Below are 21,010 nucleotides of genomic sequence, written 5' to 3' on the forward strand. Positions count from 1 at the left end.
GAATGTTGTGAAATATCCACAGGGTTACTACATAAAGTAATAAAATCTCATCTGAATGGTGTTCAGGCATCTTTCTACGATTCAGTTTGGTACCACTGATTTTGGAGACAGGTGTGTGCTCACGCATTTGCAAGTGATCTCAGCCAAACCTCTTAGCCCTCAGTTGTCTGTCTTTATTTTTTAAGTTAAAAAATGTTTTTTTATTATTTTGAAAAATTTTATTATTTATTTATTTATTTTTGGCTGTGTTGGGTCTTCGTTGCTGCGCACTGGCTTTCTCTAGTTACGGCGAGCGGGGGCTACTCTTTGTTGAGGTGCCCAGGTTTCTCATTGCGGTGGCTTCTCTTGTTCCGGAGCATGGGATCTAGGTGTGTGGGCTTCAATAGTTGTGGTACAGGGGTTCAGTAGTTGTGGCTCGTGGGTTCTAGAATGCAGGCTCAGTAGTTGTGATACAGGGGCTTAGTTGCTCCGTGGCATGTGGGATCTTTCAGGACCAGGGCTCAAACCCATCCCCTGCATTGGCAGGTGGATTCTTAACCACTGCACCACCAGGGAAGCCCTGTCTTTCTTTTCAAAGTTGCAGTATAAAGTGTAACAACACTTTTTCTAAAAGAATTTTTTTTGATGTGACTTTTTTTTTAAGTCTTTATTGAACTTGTCACAACATTGCTTCTGTTCTATGTTTTGGCCTTTTTTTGGTCACGAGGCATGTGGGATCTTAGCTCCCCGACCAGGGATCGAACCTGCACCCCCTGCATTGGAAGGCAAAGTCTTCACCACTGGACCGCCAGGGAAGTCCTATAAAGTGTAACAATCTTAAGTGTACAGATGATGTATTTTTACATATGTGCAAGCCCAGGTACCCACCACTCACATCAAGATATTGAACATTTCCATCACTCCAGAAGGCTCTTTTGTACCCGCTCCTCAACATTCCCCAGAGGTAACCAGTGATATGATTTCTGTTTATGTAGACGAGTTTTGCCTGTTTTTGAACCTTATCGTACCTTGTGGCTGGGAACAGACAGCATGTACTTTTTGTGCTGGGCTTGTTTAGCCATGTTGCCCATTCATCCTGGTAAGATTCATGCATGTTGTATCGATAGTGTTTCGCCTTTGTTGTTTTTCACTTCTGTGTACACCACTGTTTGTCTCTCCATTCTATTGATGGACACTTGGGTTGTTTCCAGAGTTTGCCTATTGTCAATACAGCCACTATGAACATTATCTATTGTGCATGTTTCCAGGTGGACTCGTAGGTCAACCAGGAGTGATTGCTGGGTGATAGGGTTGGCATATGTTTAACTTAAGAACTGCCAAACGTTTTTCCAAATCTTTTTTTTTCCAAATCTTTTAATCTTTCTTTAAAATAGGAAAAAATAAACCTCTACCTGGTTATTTTGCGGATATTTAATGGGCCCTAAGGTATAAGACTTTGTCTATACCTGGAACACAGTGGGCACTCAATAATTGCTGGCCTCTGGCCCAGCAGAGGAAGGGCGAGCACTGCCGTGAGGTACCGCCCTAAATCATCGATCGGAGGAGGCCTTTCCCACGCAGCACTCAAGGCCCACACCCTGCGAGCCGGGCGAGCCAACCTTGGCGCCCCTGCCCTGCATAGAGCTACATGCCCCGATCCTGCCTCCTCAGGTCCAGAATGAGTGTCGCCTGGCTGGGCACTCATACCCTTGTGAACTCTGCGTGACACCGGACGTTTATTGAGCACTGACTGTGTGCTTAGGCCCTGGGCGTCCAGGAGCGAACTACATAAAGACCCTCACCCCTCAAATTACTCGGCGGAAGGAGGGGGTAGCTTCGCGTGGGAAGCGTCGGGATCGAGCCCACCACGGTTTCTACTTGGTTTCTAGTCAGACCCTGGGCTTCCCCTGGAAGTTGCTCGAGACGAAGACGGAAAGAAGATCATCTGCACTTTCGTGGACTTAGTAGGAACCCAGATCTGTCCCGAGCGCGCGTCCAGAGCCTCAAGGCCCCGCAAACCGAGGCCAAGTGCCCGCCCCCGCTGTCCGCCCAATGGCCGCGCGGCCCTACCCCCCGCCCTTCCCTCCCTGCAGGGGAGGATTCCCGGCTGTCCGCGACTGGAGGCAGGTCGCTGGGTCGTGGCTACCCAAGGTAAGATCGTCACCTTGGGAGCTCGGTCCTCTGGACTCAGGGCGCACAGATGCCTTTCGGGGAGGTGGTACGCGGCGCAGGAGCCGAGTGGGACTAGGAGTCCGCCGGGGTGCACGGGGCTTGGGGCGCGCGGGGAGCTGGGAAGAGCAGGTACTAACGCACAGGGTGTTCGGGGCAGCGAGAGCTCCGTGCACCGCATCCAGCACCGGGGGCTCGGGAGGTGGGTGGCGCGGGCGCCTGCTCGGGCTGGAGGGGAGGTTGGGCCGGAAGGAGAAGGGCGCTGGCTACTGAACTCCTCCAGTTGCCCACAGGCTCAGGGTGACTCCCAGGCGAGGCCTAGCCCGGGTGCGCCAGTCTCTGGCGGCCGCGCTTTTGGGGGTCGCGGACTGCCGCCCTCCCTTGGGTCTTGGCTGTTTTCGGTGGTTCAGAACAGCCTCCCGGTCCTCCGCGGACCTGGGTCTGGCCCGGGAATTCAGGAATAGGAGCCGAGACTGTGAGGCCTCGCCCCTTCCGGGAGGGCGGAGCGCTCTGAACTCAGCTTCTGGTGCAGTCGGGTCAGAACTCTCCTAGACGCGACGGTCAGGAACTATCCGCTCCACATCTTATCTGAGACCGGAAGGAGGTGCCTGGAAAACACTGGAAAAAACAAAACCGACATTCTTCGTTTGGAGGCTCAAAAACATCTGGAAGGACATCTGGAAGAACCTGAGAACCCGGCTGTTGTGGAGGGCAGGGTTAGAACGTCCTCAGACGTGTCCGAAAGATTTCCATACCTCGTAAGAGAAGGAACTAAATAGTGCATCTTCCCAGGCACACAGTCACTTAGCGACCCCCCTCACCCAGGCAGTGGCCTTGCCCCTTCCAGGGCTTGAAGGCAGGGGGCTGTGTGAGTCTCACTTGTCGCAGGGGTCTCTAAGCCCTGCAAGGTGTATGGTGTGCTGCAATGAGGCAGCAAGTCCTGGGTTCAAATCCTGTTAGGCCACTGGTCAGCTGTGCAACTTGGCATCGCTTGTCCTCTTGGGATTGTGGCAAGAATTAAATGAAAGAAACTTAGGATGTGCCTGCCTATAGTGGACCCTCAATAAATGTGAACAAATATGGGCTTCCTTTCTTTTTGGTTGGACCATTACATACACCCGTACTCCCCAAACTCTTTGCCTCAAAGGCTGAGGCTGGGATGCAGAAGAATGTATCACCTGACTCTCTCCTGGTACTTCTCTGGGTCCCATGGGAGGGAAGGAGGGATCTGTTCGCCACCACAGAGTTGTTCCCCCACCCCACCCTCTGATCCTCTTGATTTCTGTCACTGGTACTCGCCCCACCAGGAGTGTAGCACCTGGTGGTTGGCAAAGCAGGTCATGCAGCATGTGGCTATGAGGCTGGTGGGCTGCAGGTAGGCAGGACTACTGCTCCATTTCCCATGTGGCAGGGGACTGGTGGCCTCAGCAACTTCTGGGCACTCTCTACTCTGCAGCACTGTCTCTTAGAGGTCCCACCCAAGCTTGACATCCAAGTTTCTACTCCAGCCTGCCCCTCTCCTCTGCCCACTTGCCTCCCTGAAAACCCCTTTGGACATCCAATAGCATCTCAAGCTTCACTTGTTCAAAATGGAACTCTGGAGTCCTCTCTGCACCACTGCTTCTCCCCCAGACTCTCTGGCTTGCTAAGTGGCACCCTCCATCCACCTAGTGCCTTGATTCTTCTCTCTCCTTCACCTCCCATATCCACAAAATACCAGGAATCCAGCCATCTCTTGCCACCTTCATGGTTACTATCCTGGCCATACCCATCATGTATTCCCTGCTGTGGCCTCCTGACTTGTCTCCCTGCTTCCGTCCTGCCTCCTCCCCAGTCCAGGATCCTCACAACCACCACAGAGGTCTTTAACATAAATCAAATAAGTCAAATCAAATAAAATCCTCTCCCTTTCCTGCTCAGAGCCCTCCAATAGCTCCTTGTTTCACTCCAAATAAAACCCAAAGTCCCTTCCTATAATGCCCTACATTAGTGGCCCTTCCCAACCTCCTTGACTTGAACTCTGCCCCTCCCCCTAGCTTTCTAAACCTGGACAACTCCAATCTACTTTCTATTCTTCAAACATGCCAAGCTTGTTTCACCTTAGGACTTCTCACTTGCTGTGCCCTCTGCCCAAAACACTGATCTTCTTACATTCGAGTTCAGCTCAAATGTCAGTTCAGAAAAGCTTCCCTCCCCATCCCAGTTCAAGCAGCATGCCCTTCTTCAGGGGCTCTGTCTCACCATTTGCTTTATTTTCTCTGTAACCTTTATTACTGTCTGGAATTCTTATTTATGTATATGTTTTCTGATTTGTTATCTGTCTCATTCCAGTAGAATGTAAATTGGATGGTGGCAGAGATCTTGTCTGTCTTATTCCCTGCAGCTCTCTCCCATGAGAAAGGCAAATAAGAAACAAGCAAACAAACAGATCTATAATTGAAAATTGTGTTAAGTGCTACATAAGCAACCTGCGGCAATTGATTGTATTGGGGGTACTTTTAAATTTCAGGTTTATAAGGCTGAACTACTGTATTGTCAAAACAACCTCTCTGAGCCATTTTAGGGGTGAGGACAAGCCTGGAAAAGGCTGATAACTTGCCTGGGGTCACACCCAGAGGTGGAACTCAGCCTCCTACCGAAAAAATATGTATGTAGGGCTTCTCTGGTGGTGCAGTGGTTAAGAATCTGCCTGCTAATGTAGGGGACACAGGTTCGAGCCCTAGTCCGGAAAGATCCCACATGCTGCGCAGAAACTAAGCCCATGCGCCACAGCTACTGAGCCTGAGCTCTAGAGCCTGCGAGCCACAACTACTGAACCCGTGTGCTACAACTACTGAAGCCCGTGCGCCTAGAGCCCGTGCTCTGCAACAAGAGAAGCCACCAAAATGAGAAGCCTGTGCACCTCAACGAAGAGTAGCCCCCGCTCGTTGCAACTAGAGAGAGCCCGTGTGCAGCAATGAAGACCGAACACAGCCAAAAATTAAAAAAAAAAAATTTTTTTTTAATTTAAAAAATGTGTGTAGCAAGCTTTAGTGTAATGGTGGGCCTGCAGTCATGTTCTGGGAAGAACCTGATCCCAGATCCTGAAGACCTCAGTTCTTTGCTCTTCTACTCACTAGCAAGTCCCCTTAATTCCTTGGTACTTCATTTTCTTCAAGGTAAGAATAGGATAGATCCTATTATTATGTTGGGTGCCTTCTCCTCTTCCCCATCCTCTCCCTCCTACCCCTCCTCCTCCCTCTCCTCCCCTTCCCCCTCAGTATACTCCAAAGGAGCAGCACTTCTAGGTGGTGCCCTTTTGCTATCAGAAGCTAGGGGCACATTCAGACCTGGGGATAATGGGGCAGGAGCCAGAGCTCTCCCCAACAATGACCAACCTGCAGGGCAGAAATGGGCCCTTAGGTCTTCTAGATCTGATTTTTTTTTTTTTTTTTCACCAATTTGTTTTTAGGCAAATTCATCGAGGGCCTCTGAGACTTAGGCAGTAAAATAGGATGATTAAAGAAAAGAGCAAAAATTCCAAAGAGTTGAAAAAGAAAGAGAGAATTGCCTTTTGTCCAACTCCACTCCCAACTCTGTTGCCATGTGTAGTCTGTTTTCTTCCAGTCTTTTTTCCTCTCTCTCAGTCCATCCACCCTTCATGGGCCAGAGCCCTCTGCCACTTCAGAACCCAGACAGCGATGACGTTTGCTGAGGACAAGACTTACCAGTATATCCGCAACCATCATGGCAATTTTTGCAATATTCATGTTCTGGAGATTCTGCCTTACCTATCCTGCCTCACAATAAGTGACCAGGTGAGCCGGGGCGTGACAACCAGGCGTGGACTGGGGGCAGGGCTGTGGAATTCAGAGCTTCTCCCAAGCCAGGACCAACTCCTTCCTTCTCTGTTGTATCTTGCTTCCCATCCTTGACAGTTTTCTAACTTTCAGAATGAAGTGTGGCTCAGGGTGTCCTTTCCAACCTCACTGAGCTCCCTCTTGTGTCATTTTGGTATAGTGCTCCAAAATATGGCACTGAGATTTCTGGGCTTGGGACCACTCACCCACCTTCATCGGAACCTTCTTTTTCTTTATCTCTTTTGTCCTTGTTCCTGTTTAGTTTCAATTGCATTCTCCTAGTCATGGGACCCATCCTGGCAGGGAGCCTGGGGCTCAACTTTGAGAGTCTTTGGGAGCCAGACTGTGCTAGCTCCCTCAGCACTTGCTGTGGGCCCCTAGTGAAGTGAGCCTGGCCCCTCCCAGTTTTAGCTGTCCCCACATTGAACCCTGAGGCCTCCCTCTGCTTCCTCCATGCAGATACCGGTGGTATGTGAGTTTGTGGCTGGTAGGGTTTGGCTCCTCCCTCTTGTATTTTGGTGTTTGTGGGAATACCTTGCCATTTAGTTCTGCAGTAAATGTTTTCTGTGAGTTTTTTTTTTCCTGTGGGTTTTTGTTTCTGCTATCTGGTTGCTTGTTTGTATGTGCTAAGCCTCAGTTTCCTCATCAGTAGAGTAGGGGTAATAATAGCATTAAATAAGATAATTCATGCAAAGCCCTGAGCAGAGAGCCTGGGACACAGTAAGGCCTATTTCCTGGGCCTTTAAACTTGGGCTGAAACTCTGGCCTTGTCCTGGGCTCTGACTCAGTTTTAGATGGTTGCTTCCATCTTGTAGCTTTCTAGGCACCTCCATCTGCAGCTGTCCCCTCCAGAGTGGGGAGGGGGTTAGGGCTACCAGGCTTGAGCTTGGTGGCAGGGCTATGTCTTTCAGGACCGACTGCGGGCCTCCTATGAGCGCTGGGGGAACCAGGGCACTCTCTGGGACCTCTTCAACAGCCTTCGGCGGAGGAATGGCTGGGTGCCTTCCTTCATTGGGGCACTGAGGGCCTGTGAACTGTCCAGTCTCGCTGATGAAGTGGACCGAGTCTACCAGAGCAACCTGTTACGTGAGCCTCCCACCTTGGCCCTTCTTCTGGAACTCCTGTCTGATTCCCTGGCCTCCACTCTCCCTCTCCTCTCACCCCATACCTGCTGTCTTCATCTCTCACCCTCCCTCCCATCACTCCTGGGCAGTGGACAAACCTGAGTGTAGATCCATGCTTTGCCACTTATTAATCTTTATTAACCCTTTGGCCAAGCCCCTTTATTCCCTAAGTCTCAGTCTTCTTCTCTGTAAAATGGGGCTAATGGCAACATTTACCTTGTAGGGCTGCAGTGGATACCATGGGATGATGGCATGTTGAGTGCTTAGCTGGGGCTGGGTACCTTCCATGTGCTCAGCAAATGGAGCCTCCTCTAATTTTTGTGGCTGTGACGTTTGCCTCCCACGCTTTTCTCATTTCCTCCCGTCTACTCTCCCTCAGTTTGCCTTCCCTCTCTCTGCTCATCTCTTCTCTACCCCTCCCTTCACTGTCTCTTCTTTCTTCCTCATGGGCTCCTTACTTCCTTTCCCCTCATCTCTTCCCCTCCCACTGGTTTCCCCTAGAGCCTCCTTAGCTGCCTCCCACCCCCGCAGCTGCCCAGTTATCCCTCAAAGCCCTCTCAATGCTCCCTGCCAGGCCAAGTACTCAGAGGGGGTCTGCTGAGGCCAGGGTCTCAGGGGCTGAGGCAGGAAGAAAATTCACACCAGCCCTATATATATTTCAGACTAGAGACAATTCCTGAGACACTGCTCAGATTTACAGGCTTAAAATATCCCCATGTTTGCCTTTCTTTTTTTTCCTCCCCCTCCCTTCCTCCCTCCCCTCCTTCCTTTCTAACTCATCTCTTCATTTGTGGAGATTACCAGTGATTCCCCCAGATAAAAACAGCTGTGGTAGGGCCAGGCGTGGATGGTGGGGGCAAAGGGGAGGGGCTGAGGAGGAAGCTTTAGGTCAGGGGTCAGTTAGTGGTGAAAGCCACCCACGAGGAGGAGAAGAAAGCCGCTGTGTCCCAGAATGCCTGGGGAAAGAGAAGTGGTGACTGCTGACACAGTCTGGGTGGTGAAAGGCCTGCGAGGTGCCCCCAACACTCTCACTTCCCCCACTACTCCTCCTACCTCTCCTTGTCCTCTCCACCTCCACTCCCTCCGATACCTGCCTCCTGCTTCGTGAAGCTGGTCTCCTCTGAGGAGTACTGCCCACGTCAGCATAGAGTTTGATGCTGTGGGGGACTGATAGCCATGGACCTGGAGTTCTAGGAGCACCCAGGCCTCTCTTGTCACTGAGAGCACCCCAATTCCTCCTTGGCATCACAATATCTTTGTCCTTCAGGGAATCCGAACAACACCCCATCCCCACTGGAGCGGCCATCAGTTCCTGCTGGGGTTCCAGGGCCATCCACACCTGCTGTGGCCCCCAGCATCCCCTGCAATGGCTACAGAGAGGACGAGCCAAGTTACCCTATGCCTGTCCAGGACACCCAGTCACCAGAGTCCCTGGGAGAGGTGTGTCCTCACGATCTACCTTGAACCTCCTGCTTTTGTGTTCCCGTCTGCCCACTTCTGCTCACCCAGCCTTCCGGAAGTCCCCCACAAATCATGCCTAATCTCTGCTCAGAACCCCAGGGCTCCCCCAATATGGATCTGCCCCAGCTCCCGGACTGCCAACCAGGTCTTCACTATGTGGCAGCCCCCACCCCTCTGTCATCAGCCAGCAGTGAGGTCACAATTCTGAGGTCTTTGCAGTGGTCCATGTGAGATGTTGAGCTGGGTCAAGGGATCAGGGGATGACCAGATGAGGGAGAGTGAGGGAGCAGGAGGTGATGGGGGAAGCGGGGGATGTTTGGAGCTGTAATCATTGCCAGTAAAGTTTGGGGGTTAAGATGACTGATTCTATTGGGATAGGATGAGTGGGCAGTGAGGTGTCCAGGAGACACCACTTGGACTTGAAGCATAAGAAAGGGGTCTGTGCAGTGGCCCCAAAGATGGGGACCTTTCTTTAGGGCCAGACAGATGAATAGGGGCCCCCCATAGGATGATTTTCTATGAGGTGGCTTCAAAGTCACCTGCAGATAGAAGTCCTGGCAATGACCAAAGCCGAGGCAAGGGCTTCCTTGGTCCTGTGCTTCATGGCATGGGCTGTGGCCTGTAGGAGCCGTCCCAAGCATAAGCTGCCCTTTGCCAGCTCCTGGGAGAAGCAACTGCCTTATTCGTATATTCCTTCGTGCAGAGTTCAAAGAAAGCCCCACAGCCACCCAGCTCTGGGGCTGTCCTCAAGAGGCTTGGTGGCCCCCTGCAGCCCTCATCTGACATGGTGGCCCTCAGCCCTCTGACCTGCAGTGGACATCAGGAGCAAGACACAGAACTGGGCACTACCCACACAGCAGGTATGCATGGACCCTGGAGTTATAGGGCCTTTCTGACCTCCCAGTGAGGGTAAGGGTTAGAGTTGCCCCTCTTGTTTTCTTGGACAGGAGGCAAAGGTGGTATTCCCCAGGGAAATGAGTTCACCCCAGGGAACAACCCAGTTCCTCAGAGGGCTTATTGGTTAGTATTTGCTTTGTAACATACAACCCCAAAATTTAGTAGCTTAAAATACGACTATTTACTTAGCTCATGATTGTGTGGGTCAGCAATTTGGGCTGCCTCAGATGGGCTGAATTCCCTCTTATATACGCATCAGGGTACATATAAGCTGTTTACGGCTGTTGGCTGGGACACCTCAGTTCTCTTCTATGAGTCTCTTACCTTCCAGCAGTCAAGCCCATTTCATATACCTGAGCAGAGTTCTGAGAGAGGGAGAGTGGGCTTCTGGGGCATAGACTCAAAACTGGCACAGTTTTCCTCCTGCCTCTTTCTGTGGGACAAAGCAAGTTACAAGGCCAGCGCAGCATCAAGGAGTAGAAAGATAGACTCCATCCCTACATGAGAGGACTGAAAAGGTCACATTGCAGAGCGCGTGGATGCAGGTAGAAGTGAATTAGGGCCATGCCTGCACTATACCAAAGGGACTATGTAGGGATCCGCCAGGATCTGGAGGACAGTGCAAGAAGAGTACAGGGCTGGGCCAGCTGTTGTCAGGGAGCACTGCCCTACCCTAAAGGGGTCTCTAGCTCCCAGTGAATCACTAAAACTTTTCAGCCCCCAGGAGAAGTATGTTCTTCATCAGCCAAGGGTCTGGACCCTCATATCAGACATCTCAGGAATATAGTGCTATCTACTCTGATGTCTCAGGCTGGCATCTCTGCACCACTATTTCCCAAACTGTGTTCCACATGACAGTGATGCCCAGCCAGCCCACAGTGCCCCCGGAACAGCCACAAGACACAGGAGCTCAGAGAAGCCACCTTAGTGTCCCATGCTCCTGTCACACCAAACTCTAACCCAAGTATCCTTTTGCACTTTGCATTGTCAGCTTGCTGTGGAACATCTTTTCAAGAAATGCTGCTGTGGACCAGGGAGGCAGAGGGCACTTTGATTTCAGTATGAGTATGGACACAGGTCCCATGAGATTCTGTGGTGTTAGCTTTGGGATGGGGGGTGGTGGACATCAGAATCACTCCCGACCTTTGTCAGCTGTAGGGCCAGGCATGTGTGTTCTCAAGAGTTCCATGGTGAATCCTTATGTAGCTGTCTTTATGGACCATCACCACCTGCTCCCTCCTGATTCCCCCAATTCAGACTCTCCTCCCAGGGGTGGCTTTGTCCCTGTACCCCCAAGCCCTTGGGCCTCCTAGAAGATTTGCACACACTGGGGGCTGACTGGGCCTCTGGTGCCACATGACTGGTGTGGGCTCTTCTAAGAAGAGCCATCCTGCTCCTCTTGCCCTGGCCTAGGATTGTTCCTGCTGAGAGGAAAGATGGCAGTGGGAGAAACATCCAGGATTCCACTTGTCTAAGGAGAGGATGGAAGAGGCAGACACAAGAGGAAAGGGGGGTGTCCTAGGCAGGAGAAGAAAAAGCAGAGAGGAAAATTAATAATGATTTTCAAGCTCCTAGACCCTGTTAAAGGGAGGGATCATTTTGCTCTTGTGAGAGAACACATCAAGGACTGAGGAGGGACAGGACCAAGAATTTATCTGCAACCATTGGGCCTTCAGCCCTGGGAACCAAAGAGACTGTGGAGAGTCCTCCATGGGTAGGAGGTTGGGAGGCTTGGATGCAATAGGGATGGTGTGAGCTGGGGCAGAGAGACCCTTTTCCAGCCCTCTGATCCCAAGGCCACTGTGATTTTAGGATAACACTCCTGTGGGTTTGTGTTTCTCATTTTGTTTTGCCACCTGCAGGCGTGGTCTCCAGTTTCACATCATCCTATGGGCCTGTGTCTCCGACTGTCTCCTTCCAGCCCTTGGTCCGTTCTACCACCAGGGCAAGCCGCTTGCCTGGACCCCCAGTGTCAGCTCCATCTATTGGCACCTCCTCCTCCTCCACTGGCTTGGCCTCTGCAGGAGGTGCTGGTGACCAGGCTGAAGGTACCATCTGCTCCAGCGGGGCAGGGGTGCCCACCAGCTCAGCATTTGGCAGCACAGTGCCTTCCAAGTTGTCCACCAGCTTGAAGCCCCCTGGTGCAATGCCCACTAATGTGCTCACCAGTCTAGCACCATCCAAATTGCCCATCAACTCAGTGCATTCTGGCGTGGTGCCACCCGAAGTGCCTACTGGCTTGGTGCCTGGCCACAGGAAACATATGTGCACGGTGCCCAGAAAGCTGCCTGCCAACACAGGGCCCACCATCAGGAACAGCAACAGACTTGTGGAGGTGAGTCCTCGCCCCTCCTAGCAGTGATCCAGGCCTCTTCCTTGTACCCTTTCCAGTCTCCATTCTGTCTCCAGCCTAGGCTGGTCCAGGGCTTCTTCTGAGGGCATAGGGACAGCTGAGACCTAGCCTCATCCAGACCTAACACCATGTCCTTTAGAGTAATAATAATCATTAGAACTCTTAAGTGTGAATGCTTCAGGAGGGTCAGGCTTGCTGGGCCACCTCCACTGGTCACATGCATTAACCCATTTAGAGCTCACAGCTTCCTTTTAAGCTCATCAATACTATTTTGCAGGTGAGGAAACATTGAGGGGTAGAGCAGGGTAGCCTGTTTGCCTCGATGCCTTGCTCTTCACCACTGGGATATATGGCCTGCCCCACCATGACCAGGGTTTTACAAACTGCAGTCCCAGCCCATCCATCTCTGACCCTAGCAGCCTCCACAGTTGCCTGCTCGGAGCCTGCACGTCTAACCCTACTACTGCTGTCTGTCTGGAAGAACCAAGTCCATGGGGCCCCTTGGGTGCATGGCCCAGCCTATGACCCTGTGGCTGCTTCATGGCCATCAAGCCCAGGCATAATGTCAAAGTAGATGGGGCCACACATGACCAAGTGCTCCCTGGGGTGGGAGTGAGCTCACAGGCAGGCCAGTGAGTAGAGCTTTCAGCCCTGGAGGAGTTCACCACTGATGCTCCTGCAGGGCCTTAGTCCCCTCCTCCCCCACTGTCCTCCTGCACCATCAGTGGGTTGAGTCCCCAAGAGAGGGTTGCCTCACAGCACTATGGGCTGGGAACTGAGGGGTTGGCCTGTTTTGGGAATGGGGCCACCTAACCTGGCTTGCCCCCCACCGTCAGTCCCTCCAGTCCCTCCTTTCTTTCTCAGGAGACTCCAGCATCTCCAGCACCCACAGGTACTGCCACTGGAGGCACCTCGCCATGGCCAGATAGCAGCTCTGACTGCTGGGGCTCAGAGCTGGAGCTGAGCAAGCCTGGCAGGCTGGTGTCCAGAATGGACAGCCAACCGTTCTCGGGCTGCTCCGCGGACCTCGCCATCAGCCACAGTAACTCCCTGGGCGTGGGGCCTGACAACGCTCCGGAGGAAAATGAGTACGAGTCGGAGGACACCATTAGGATCCACGGGGGCCCCAGTACCCCCGTCCTGGGGGACAGCCCTGGGACACACACCGCCCCAGAATTCTGGGAGGAGGAAGAGTTGGAGGAGTTGCTGGTGGTCAGGAACTTGCCCTGGGCTCCGTGGCTTGGGGTGGCCGTGGCTGGGGTGCTCCTAGCTGCGCTCCTGGCCACACTGTACCGGCGGCGCCCACTACAGTGAAACTCCTGGGCCCTCCCTATCACGCATCTGCTCCCTTTCCCATGGTACATCTGCCTGAGCCACTGAGTTGAGCTGTCCCACCATCCTTGACGCTATCTCTGGGCTGGCAGAGGCTGGGTCAGAGGCGAGGCAGCATTTCCATCCCAGCTCCTGCCCTTGGCAGTTCCCCCACCATCCTTGGCTTTCTGGGCCCTGGGCTGCCCTGAGTGCTCCAGACCTCGCCCACCTGGCCATCTGGTTGTTGCCCTTATCCTCTGGAGGAGGTGCCCCCGTCTAGGCCTTATCCCTCTTTACCCAAGTGCAAGGATCAGGAGGTGCTACTGGAGACCGCAGGGGGTCGGAAACATCCCCCATCCTGCCCTGGTCCCTGGCAGCCAATGGGGGGGGTAGGAGACCCCACAGAACATCACTCCAGCCCCCAGTGGCCCAGCCTCAGGCTATTGCCCCAGGAGCAGCGGAGTGGCCCATCTTCAAGGACTTAGTCCCCTGCCTCTCTAGTTCCCCTCCCCTGCCACACAAGGTTGGGGAGGAGGTCTGGAGATTCCCATGGACCCCTGGGAAGCCTGATCAGGTGCTAGGCCTGAGGACCACCTAAGTGCCCCTCTCCAGCCTTCTCCTCCTTGTCTCTGTTCTCTTCAGCTCCATATGGGGGTTGGAGAGGGAGCACATGCAGGGCAGAGCTCAGGCCAAGGTTTGGATTTCAGCTCCACCTCTTCTTGGGCTGTGTGGCCTTGGCAAATAATCAGCCTTCTCTGGTCTTGCTTACTCATGTGGACCCTGAGGATCATGGCTCATCCTTCACTGGGTTCTCCTGAGACTGAAGCATACACGTCTTTGTCAAGTGCCTGGTCCAGAGCAGGTGGCCACTAAATGCTTTTCTCACCTCTCCCTGCCCAGCCTGGTAGAGATGAGGGCATGAGAGGCAGAGTGCCCAGTGGGTAAGCGTGCACTGCTGCAGTGTAGGATGGCTGAAGCCTGCATCCCATCTTACTAACTCTGCTCTTGGGCAAGCTGTTAACCTCTCTGTGCCTGTTTTCTCATCTGTAAAATGGGGATGAATAGTAAAATTTTATGTATAGATATACATGTCCTAGTGTTGTGAGGATTAAATGAGTTTATCTATATAAATCTTAGAATGGTTCCTGACATTTCATTTACTAGGGGTGGATACATTATCTCTATTCAAATGTGGAGGGACTGGAGCACTTGGCCGTGCCTTTAGAAGCAGACCCAAACCCTACTGCCTATGCCCCTTTTATATTTGTCCCTTACTTTATTCCATGCACTGGGGAATTGTTGGGGAGTGAGGAGGGAGGCATGTCCACTGGGGCAACTGTGCAGGGTGGGGGCTAGGGTGCCGCCCAGCAGACAGACGGATTGAGGGATATCCTTGTGGGTTCTTTCCCAGCAGCCATTGCTGGACAAGGGCCAGGCACAGGAGCCTCGGGAGCTACCTTCATTTCTGAGCTCTGCAAGGGATAGGAACTAGAACCCTGTGGAGACATAAGGGGTAGGGCTCACTGTGGCCCACCCCCAAACTGTCAGTCTGCAGGGTACTGCACCCTGCTCTGGCTGCTACAGCCTTTCTTTACGCTGCCCTCAGGGACTTCAGCAACCTAATGACCTCTACTTCTACCTCTGAGCTTCTCTTCAACCCTCTCTCCAAATGCAACCACCTGTACCCTGAAGCCAGGAGTGGTCCCTACCCAAGCTGTCTGCAACCACGCCCCATCACTCTTGCTCTTAACCCTCTGCTGCTTCCTCCCTCCCAGGTACCCAGGTCAGTGAACAGTTCATGAATAGGTACTGGTTTTAATGTGTTACCCTCCCAAAGTAGCTTTGGAAAAAAGTATCTCAAGAAAGCAGCTTGTAGACCCAAAATATGCTACTTAAATGGTAGAATTTCAAGCACAGTGACCAGCCATGTGGGAGATACCTTTGGGTAAGGTGTGTAGGAAACATTTAGGGACCATCCTGGCACTTTTCAAATTATGCTGCTCAGAAGCCCTGACTTGGCCTGCATTGAACACATTCCTATTTTGGCTGTTGTCAATAAAATGTCAACTTCAAGGAGGATTGGGAATTGGCCTGTGGCCAGGAGAGGGCTTGGGGTAGTTGATAAGAGAGATGGGGAAGCACCCTTCACCTCGCTGTAAAGGCCGGGGTGGGGCCAGAGGGCCCAGTGCCATCCTAAGTGCTTAAGGGCAGACTCAGCAGTAGCCAAGGTACCTACATATAAATCCCTCTCCATCTTTTCTCTCTCTCCTGTTGAAACATTTCCTTCAAAGCCCAAGAGCTACCACTGCTTCTCTTTCCCTGGTAAACACCTGCCGATTCTGCCTGATGACCCACCGAAGCCAGACTAATACCACACTCTCACCTTGTTTCCCTGGTTGGATGTGCTCAGATTTAATTGATTTGGGAGAATTTCTAGTCAAAGATCAGCCAGAGGGCTTCCCTGGTGGTGCAGTGGTTGGGAGTCCACCTGCCGATGCAGGGGACACGGGTTCGTGCCCCGAACCGGGAAGATCCCACATGCCGTGGAGCGGCTGGGCCCGTGAGCCATGGCCACTGGGCCTGCGCGTCTGGAGCCTGTGCTCCGCAACAGGAGAGGCCACAACAGTGAGAGGCCCGCGTACAGCAAAAAAAAAAAAAGATCAGCAAGATGCCCTTTACTCTTTCAGGCCATGGATTATTCATAGCTTCTTTTTTATGGAAAGCTTTTAAGCACACACAGAAGTACAGAAACTAGAATAATTACCTCTCCCCTCCACGTGCCCATTACACACCTTCAATAATTATGGACTCATGGATAGTCTTGTTCATCCCTGCCTGATTCCCCCTTTTCTGTACAGGTTCTTTTTGTAAGTCAGAAAGTGAAGAGTTCAGAAAGTCAAGGGAAAGACTTGGGACAGGAGGATTCTGTGGCAAAGGACCTCTTTTTTCTTCCAAGGCATTCCCCTCTTGGTTTCTTGGCCTCAGTGGGTGACATCCCTCTTGAACCAGTTCAAAGCGTGAGTAGCACTGGTTCCCTGTCTTAGGAGGAGAGAACCAGAGGAGGTTCCTTCACTGACAAGCTCCTTGGAAGTATCTGGCTACTGCTTCTGTCCCAGAGAGGTGATGATTGACGGGTGTGTCCAGTGGCAGTTTGCCCCATTGCACGAGGGGTCTCCTTTAGGCTCTGACAAAGCCCTTCCAGCAGGCAGAAATTCCCATTCTTGGCCAGATTCAAACTTCACAGCATGTGTCCTGCTCTTATAGGAGTCTCCTAGAAATGGAGTCATTCAAGCCTTGAGGTCCCTTGCTTTCTACCAATGCACTATCATGAAGCTGATGGCCAAGGAACACCTCCACCCCCACCTTCAGGGAGAGTAGTGCTCAGGGTCCCTGGGCTAGTGTGTGCTGGAAGTGATAACTCTTTATGGATAAAAATCACATGTTCCCCTTTCTGCTCTTTTCCATGTAGCCCAGGGCCATGAAGTTCACACTTGGTGCAGGGCATGGTCACTCAGCACTCCTCATCCCTGCTGCTGCTGCTGTTAATAACAGCAATAATAAAAAGTGCTACCACTTACCCCATACCTTTTTTGCATACCAGGTGCTAGGCTAGGTGCCTTACATGTATTAACTTGTTTAATCCTCACAATGACCCTATGAAATGGATACAAGTATGACCCAATTTACAGCTGATCTGCAAGACTGGGAGGGACGAAGGACCAGAGGGGACAATGCAAGGGAAGACTCTGGCCTGTGGTCCCCAGAGTTGGATGTTCTCCATGCCCATGACCCACAGCTGATCAGGTGTCTGGAGCCTGGGACCCCATTTAAAGTGAGATTTCACACCATCACATCTCTGCCCGGTGTGCCAAGATCTGGCACCTGCTATAATAGTGTAATGATGTGCAATATATAATTAATATAGTCTCAGGGATGCTGTGACAATATGAATATAATCATCTTGTATGTGCCCAGGCTCAGTGGCCTGAGGCTGAATGAGGTGAGGCACCTGGAGGTCAGTTTGGTTTAGCAGATATTGTTTGTTAAAGGATTCCCCTGTGCCAGGTCTAAGGCCTAAAATGAGTAAGACACCTGCATACACTCCAGTGGTCGGGAATGACTCACAAAGTATGGTGGAGACATATAGGCTTTCATGTCATTTATTTCACGTATTTATACAACAGATATTTATTTTGCTCCTACTGAGTGCAGAGTATGGGGACAGGCCTTGGAGAGACACAATAATAATGCAAAAAGCCCACCTTAAGTGCCCCCTTCTATCACCCACTGTCTCAATATAATTGTGAGTGGTCTAAAGGAGTGTCTAAAAGCAAGGGCAGGGGTTGGGGGGAGGAGAGAAAAGTGTTGTTTTGATCAGTCATGTACTATTAACAATTATAACAACGAAATCCAGGAAAACAGTAAAACTTAGAACCTCTAGGGAACAAGAAAAATATTAAGTATAAATTTACAAAGACACCTATCAGAACGGCTAAAATGAAAGTGTCTGACAAGATCAAATGTTGATGGAAATATAGAGCAACTGAAACTCTCAAACTTTAGGGGTAATGTAAGTTAGTAAAACCCTGTTGGAAAATAGGCAGTATCTACTAAAGCTGAACACATGCATAACCTATGACCCAGCAATCCCACTCCTGGGAGCTCATGTCTACCAAGATATGTGCAAGAATATTTCTAACTGCACTGTTCAAAATAGCCCCAAACTGGAATCAACCCAAAGATATATATATCTCCATTCTATCCACAGTAGAATGGAGATATATATATATATAAATATAAGTTGGGGTAAAGTCATACAATAGAATACTAGTGCACAACAATGAATACGAATGAAAATATTGCTACACTCAATGTGGATATATTGCACAGACATGATGTTGAGAAAAAGAAGTCAGTACAGGGCCTCACTGGTGGCGCAGTGGTTTAGAGTCCGCCTGCTGATGCAGAGGACATGGGTTCGTGCCCCGGTCCAGGAAGATCCCACATGCCGCAGAGCGGCTGGGCCCGTGAGCCATGGCCGCTGAGCCTGCGCGTCCGGAGCCTGTGCTCCGCAACGGGAGAGGCCACAACAGTGAGAGGCCCGCGTACGGCAAAAAAAAAAAAAAAAAAAAGTCAGTACACACACAAAAGTGTTGACTGGGTGATTCTATTCATACAAAAAGTACAGAAATAAGCAAAATTGATCTATGGCATTGAAAGTCGGCATGGTTACCTTTGATTTGGGTGTTGGTTTCATGAGTACATTCAGTTTGTGTACAGAATCGCTTTAGAGATATGGAGATAAACCAAGGTCACCCAAATGAGAACAAACATAGGCTGTTCATTCTGAGCTTGTAAGAGCAGCCACTGTCACTTGCATTTGGCCAGGAGGATATCAAAGGCAGGCAGGGACTGGGAAAACACTGTGGTGAATAAAAGAAAGGGAAGGCTTCACATGTGCTGTGATTGGAGGTTGTTTGCCTGGGACACTGGAGTCTGGCTAGCTAGAAGAGGGGCACCTTATGTCATATATGGTCTGGCCACTGTCCTTTTGTATATTCAGTCTCTCAGAGGGAAGGATATGGGCTCTGCGAGGGGTCTCCACTGCCGGAATGGGATGGGAGTGGGCACATACATGCTTCATCCAGCTCCCTATCCCTCCCTGGGGTCAGTGGTGCTGCCTGTAAGGATAAGGCCAACAGCTAGAGGGCTCTGCTGCAAGTCATGGCTTAGCTACTGCACCCACTAAAGTTTTTTTAAGGCCTGGCTTAAAGCCCAGCTCCTTTTGGAAGCTTTTTTGAATAGATCCCTCTCACTTATTAGCCTTCCTAAATTCTCATGGCTTACCTCAAATTCTTCAGAGTAAATTCTCACCTTCCTGCCTGCATTTAAAAAACTTACACTGGGGGCTTCCCTGGTGGCGCAGTGGTTAAGAATCCACCTGCCAATGCAGGGGACATGGGTTCGAGCCCTAGTCCGGGAAGATCCCACATGCTGGGGAGCAACTAAGCCCATGTGCCACAACTACTGAGCCTGTGCTCTAGAGCCCACAAGCCACAACTATAGAAGCCCACACGCCACAGCTACTGAAGCCCGTGCGCCGAGCCCGTGCTCCGCAATAAGAGAAGCCACTGCAATGAGAAGCCCACGCACTGCAACAAAGAGTAGTCCCCACTCGCCGCCAACTAGAGAAAGGCTGAGTGCAGCAATGAAGACTCAACACAGCCAAAAATAATTTAAAAAACCCCACACAAACAACTTACACTGAATATCTTCCTTCTACTTACTCAATGGTGTTTCTATAAAAACAGCAATAAAAGAAAAATACCCCCTCAACCCCACGCTTTTTATTGAAGTAAAATATACATGCTGAAAAGGGTACTTCAAAGACAGAAGGGACCTGGGGGGACGGGGTAGGCAGCAGCCAGAAAGGTGGAGGTGGGGATAAAAAATGGGAACGGTGAGAAAGATGAAGAAGGGAAGTAGCCCTGGGTTCTAGTCCTGGGTCCACAGCCAGCTCCTGGCGTCCCTTTCCTTCCTGGACCCATAAACCATGAGGCTGGACCAGGTGATGTCAAATCCTTCCTCCTCCAGAGCTCAGTCCCATCAGCCCTTGAGTGTTCTTGGCATGGACTGGCTGTACCAGCTTCCTCCCCTCCTCTGTCCTTCCCCATCCCCAAGTGCCACTGCCATACTGTCTGAATCGCTGATTTCCTAGCAGTCAGATGCTGTCTCCTATTTGATCAGTTTGCTTGTATTTAACATAAGAAGAAAGAAAAATCCTTTCATTATCACATGCAGTTGGAAATCAGCTTCTTGCAGGAGGTCTGTCCAAAGGAATTGGGAAAGAGAGAAACCGTGGTAACTGCTGAAAGAATTGCTTTTTTCACTACTTGCTATCAGGACGATGTCCTTAGAATTGTGAGCCCATGGACTCACGTTTCCAGTAATTCTGCTATTATTACTTCTAGAACTTAAGATCCTTTAACATTTCTTTTATTCAGCCCACAGTTCTGAGGATCTACCCTGGCCAGATATCTGCTTGAAGTGAGGCTCCTGCAGTGAATGTAAATAGAACTTTCATCCTGGGCAGCTAGTTCAGGACCCCTCCCCGCTTTTCCTCCCACCTTCACTTTCAGGAGTCTCTACTCAGAGACAAGCTCCTCAGTTCTCCACATGTGGCTGGCTGTCACCTTCTGGCCTGGCTCAGTGGACTCCTTCCTTCCAGGAGTCCCAGTCCAGGGGGTCAGTCTCCCTTCAGAATTTTCACCTTCCTTATAATCTAGTCTCTTTAAATCATCTTTTAATTACACAGGTAATACACGAATATCTGCTTGCTGTAAAAAGTTAAAATTCCACCAGGAGTTCCCTGGTGGTCAAGTGGTTAGGATCCCAGGCTTTCACTGCCACGGCCTGGATTCAGTCCCTGGTTAGGGAACTGAGATCCCAAAAGCTGCACAGCGAGGCCAAAAAAATAAATTTTAAAAAAGAATAAATAAAATACCACAACTAGAGATTATCATACTAAGTGAAGTAAATCAGGAGAAGAACAAATACCATATGATATCACTTATATGTTGAATCTAAAATAGGGCACAAATGAACCTATATATGAAACAGACTCAAGAGAATAGACTTGTCCTCCAAGGGGGAGGGCAGGTGGCAGAGGGGTGGACTGCGAGTTTGGGGTTAGTAGATGCAAACTATTACATATAGAATGGATAAACAACAACGTCCTACTGTATAGCACAGGGAACTATATTCAATATCCTGGGATAAACCATAATGGAAAAGAATATAAAAAAGAATGTATGTATAACTGAGTCACTTTGCTGTACAGCAGAAATTAACACAACATTGTAAATCAAGTATATTTC

At 50.8% G+C, this 21,010-nt stretch overlaps 1 protein-coding gene across 7 annotated transcripts; it reads left to right on the forward strand.

Annotated features, from left to right (window-relative positions):
* Positions 1-2,032: 2,032 nt before the first annotated feature.
* MAVS (mitochondrial antiviral signaling protein) lies at positions 2,033-15,683 on the forward strand. 7 transcript variants are annotated; one of them, XM_032605614.1, is made up of 7 exons: positions 2,033-2,130; positions 5,775-5,945; positions 6,884-7,073; positions 8,379-8,551; positions 9,276-9,432; positions 11,332-11,804; positions 12,687-15,682. In XM_032605614.1, exons 2-7 carry the CDS (start codon positions 5,829-5,831, stop codon positions 13,134-13,136), a joined length of 1,560 nt encoding a protein of 519 aa, XP_032461505.1. In that variant the 5' UTR covers positions 2,033-2,130; positions 5,775-5,828; the 3' UTR covers positions 13,137-15,682. The 7 variants fall into 7 exon arrangements, with proteins under 7 accessions (XP_032461505.1, XP_032461506.1, XP_032461509.1 ...); XM_032605615.1 differs by having other exon boundaries at positions 2,034-2,130; positions 6,899-7,073; XM_032605616.1 differs by lacking the exon at positions 2,033-2,130 and adding an exon at positions 5,067-5,306.
* Positions 15,684-21,010: the final 5,327 nt, after the last annotated feature.

The sequence above is a fragment of the Phocoena sinus genome, chromosome 15 (assembly GCF_008692025.1).
Source record: "Phocoena sinus isolate mPhoSin1 chromosome 15, mPhoSin1.pri, whole genome shotgun sequence".
In the NCBI taxonomy this organism is placed as follows: domain Eukaryota; kingdom Metazoa; phylum Chordata; class Mammalia; order Artiodactyla; family Phocoenidae; genus Phocoena; species Phocoena sinus.

What these genes read in the sequence shown, in the direction of transcription:
- MAVS (XM_032605612.1), top strand. Translation starts at nt 5,643, where the DNA reads ATGATTAAAGAAAAGAGCAAAAATTCCAAAGAGTTGAAAAAGAAAGAG. An exon ending in GGGCACTACCCACACAGCAG is followed by an intron (nt 9,433 to 11,331) that starts GTATGCATGGAC and finishes TGCCACCTGCAG; the next exon opens with GCGTGGTCTCCAGTTTCACA. An exon ending in ACAGCAACAGACTTGTGGAG is followed by an intron (nt 11,805 to 12,686) that starts GTGAGTCCTCGC and finishes TTTCTTTCTCAG; the next exon opens with GAGACTCCAGCATCTCCAGC.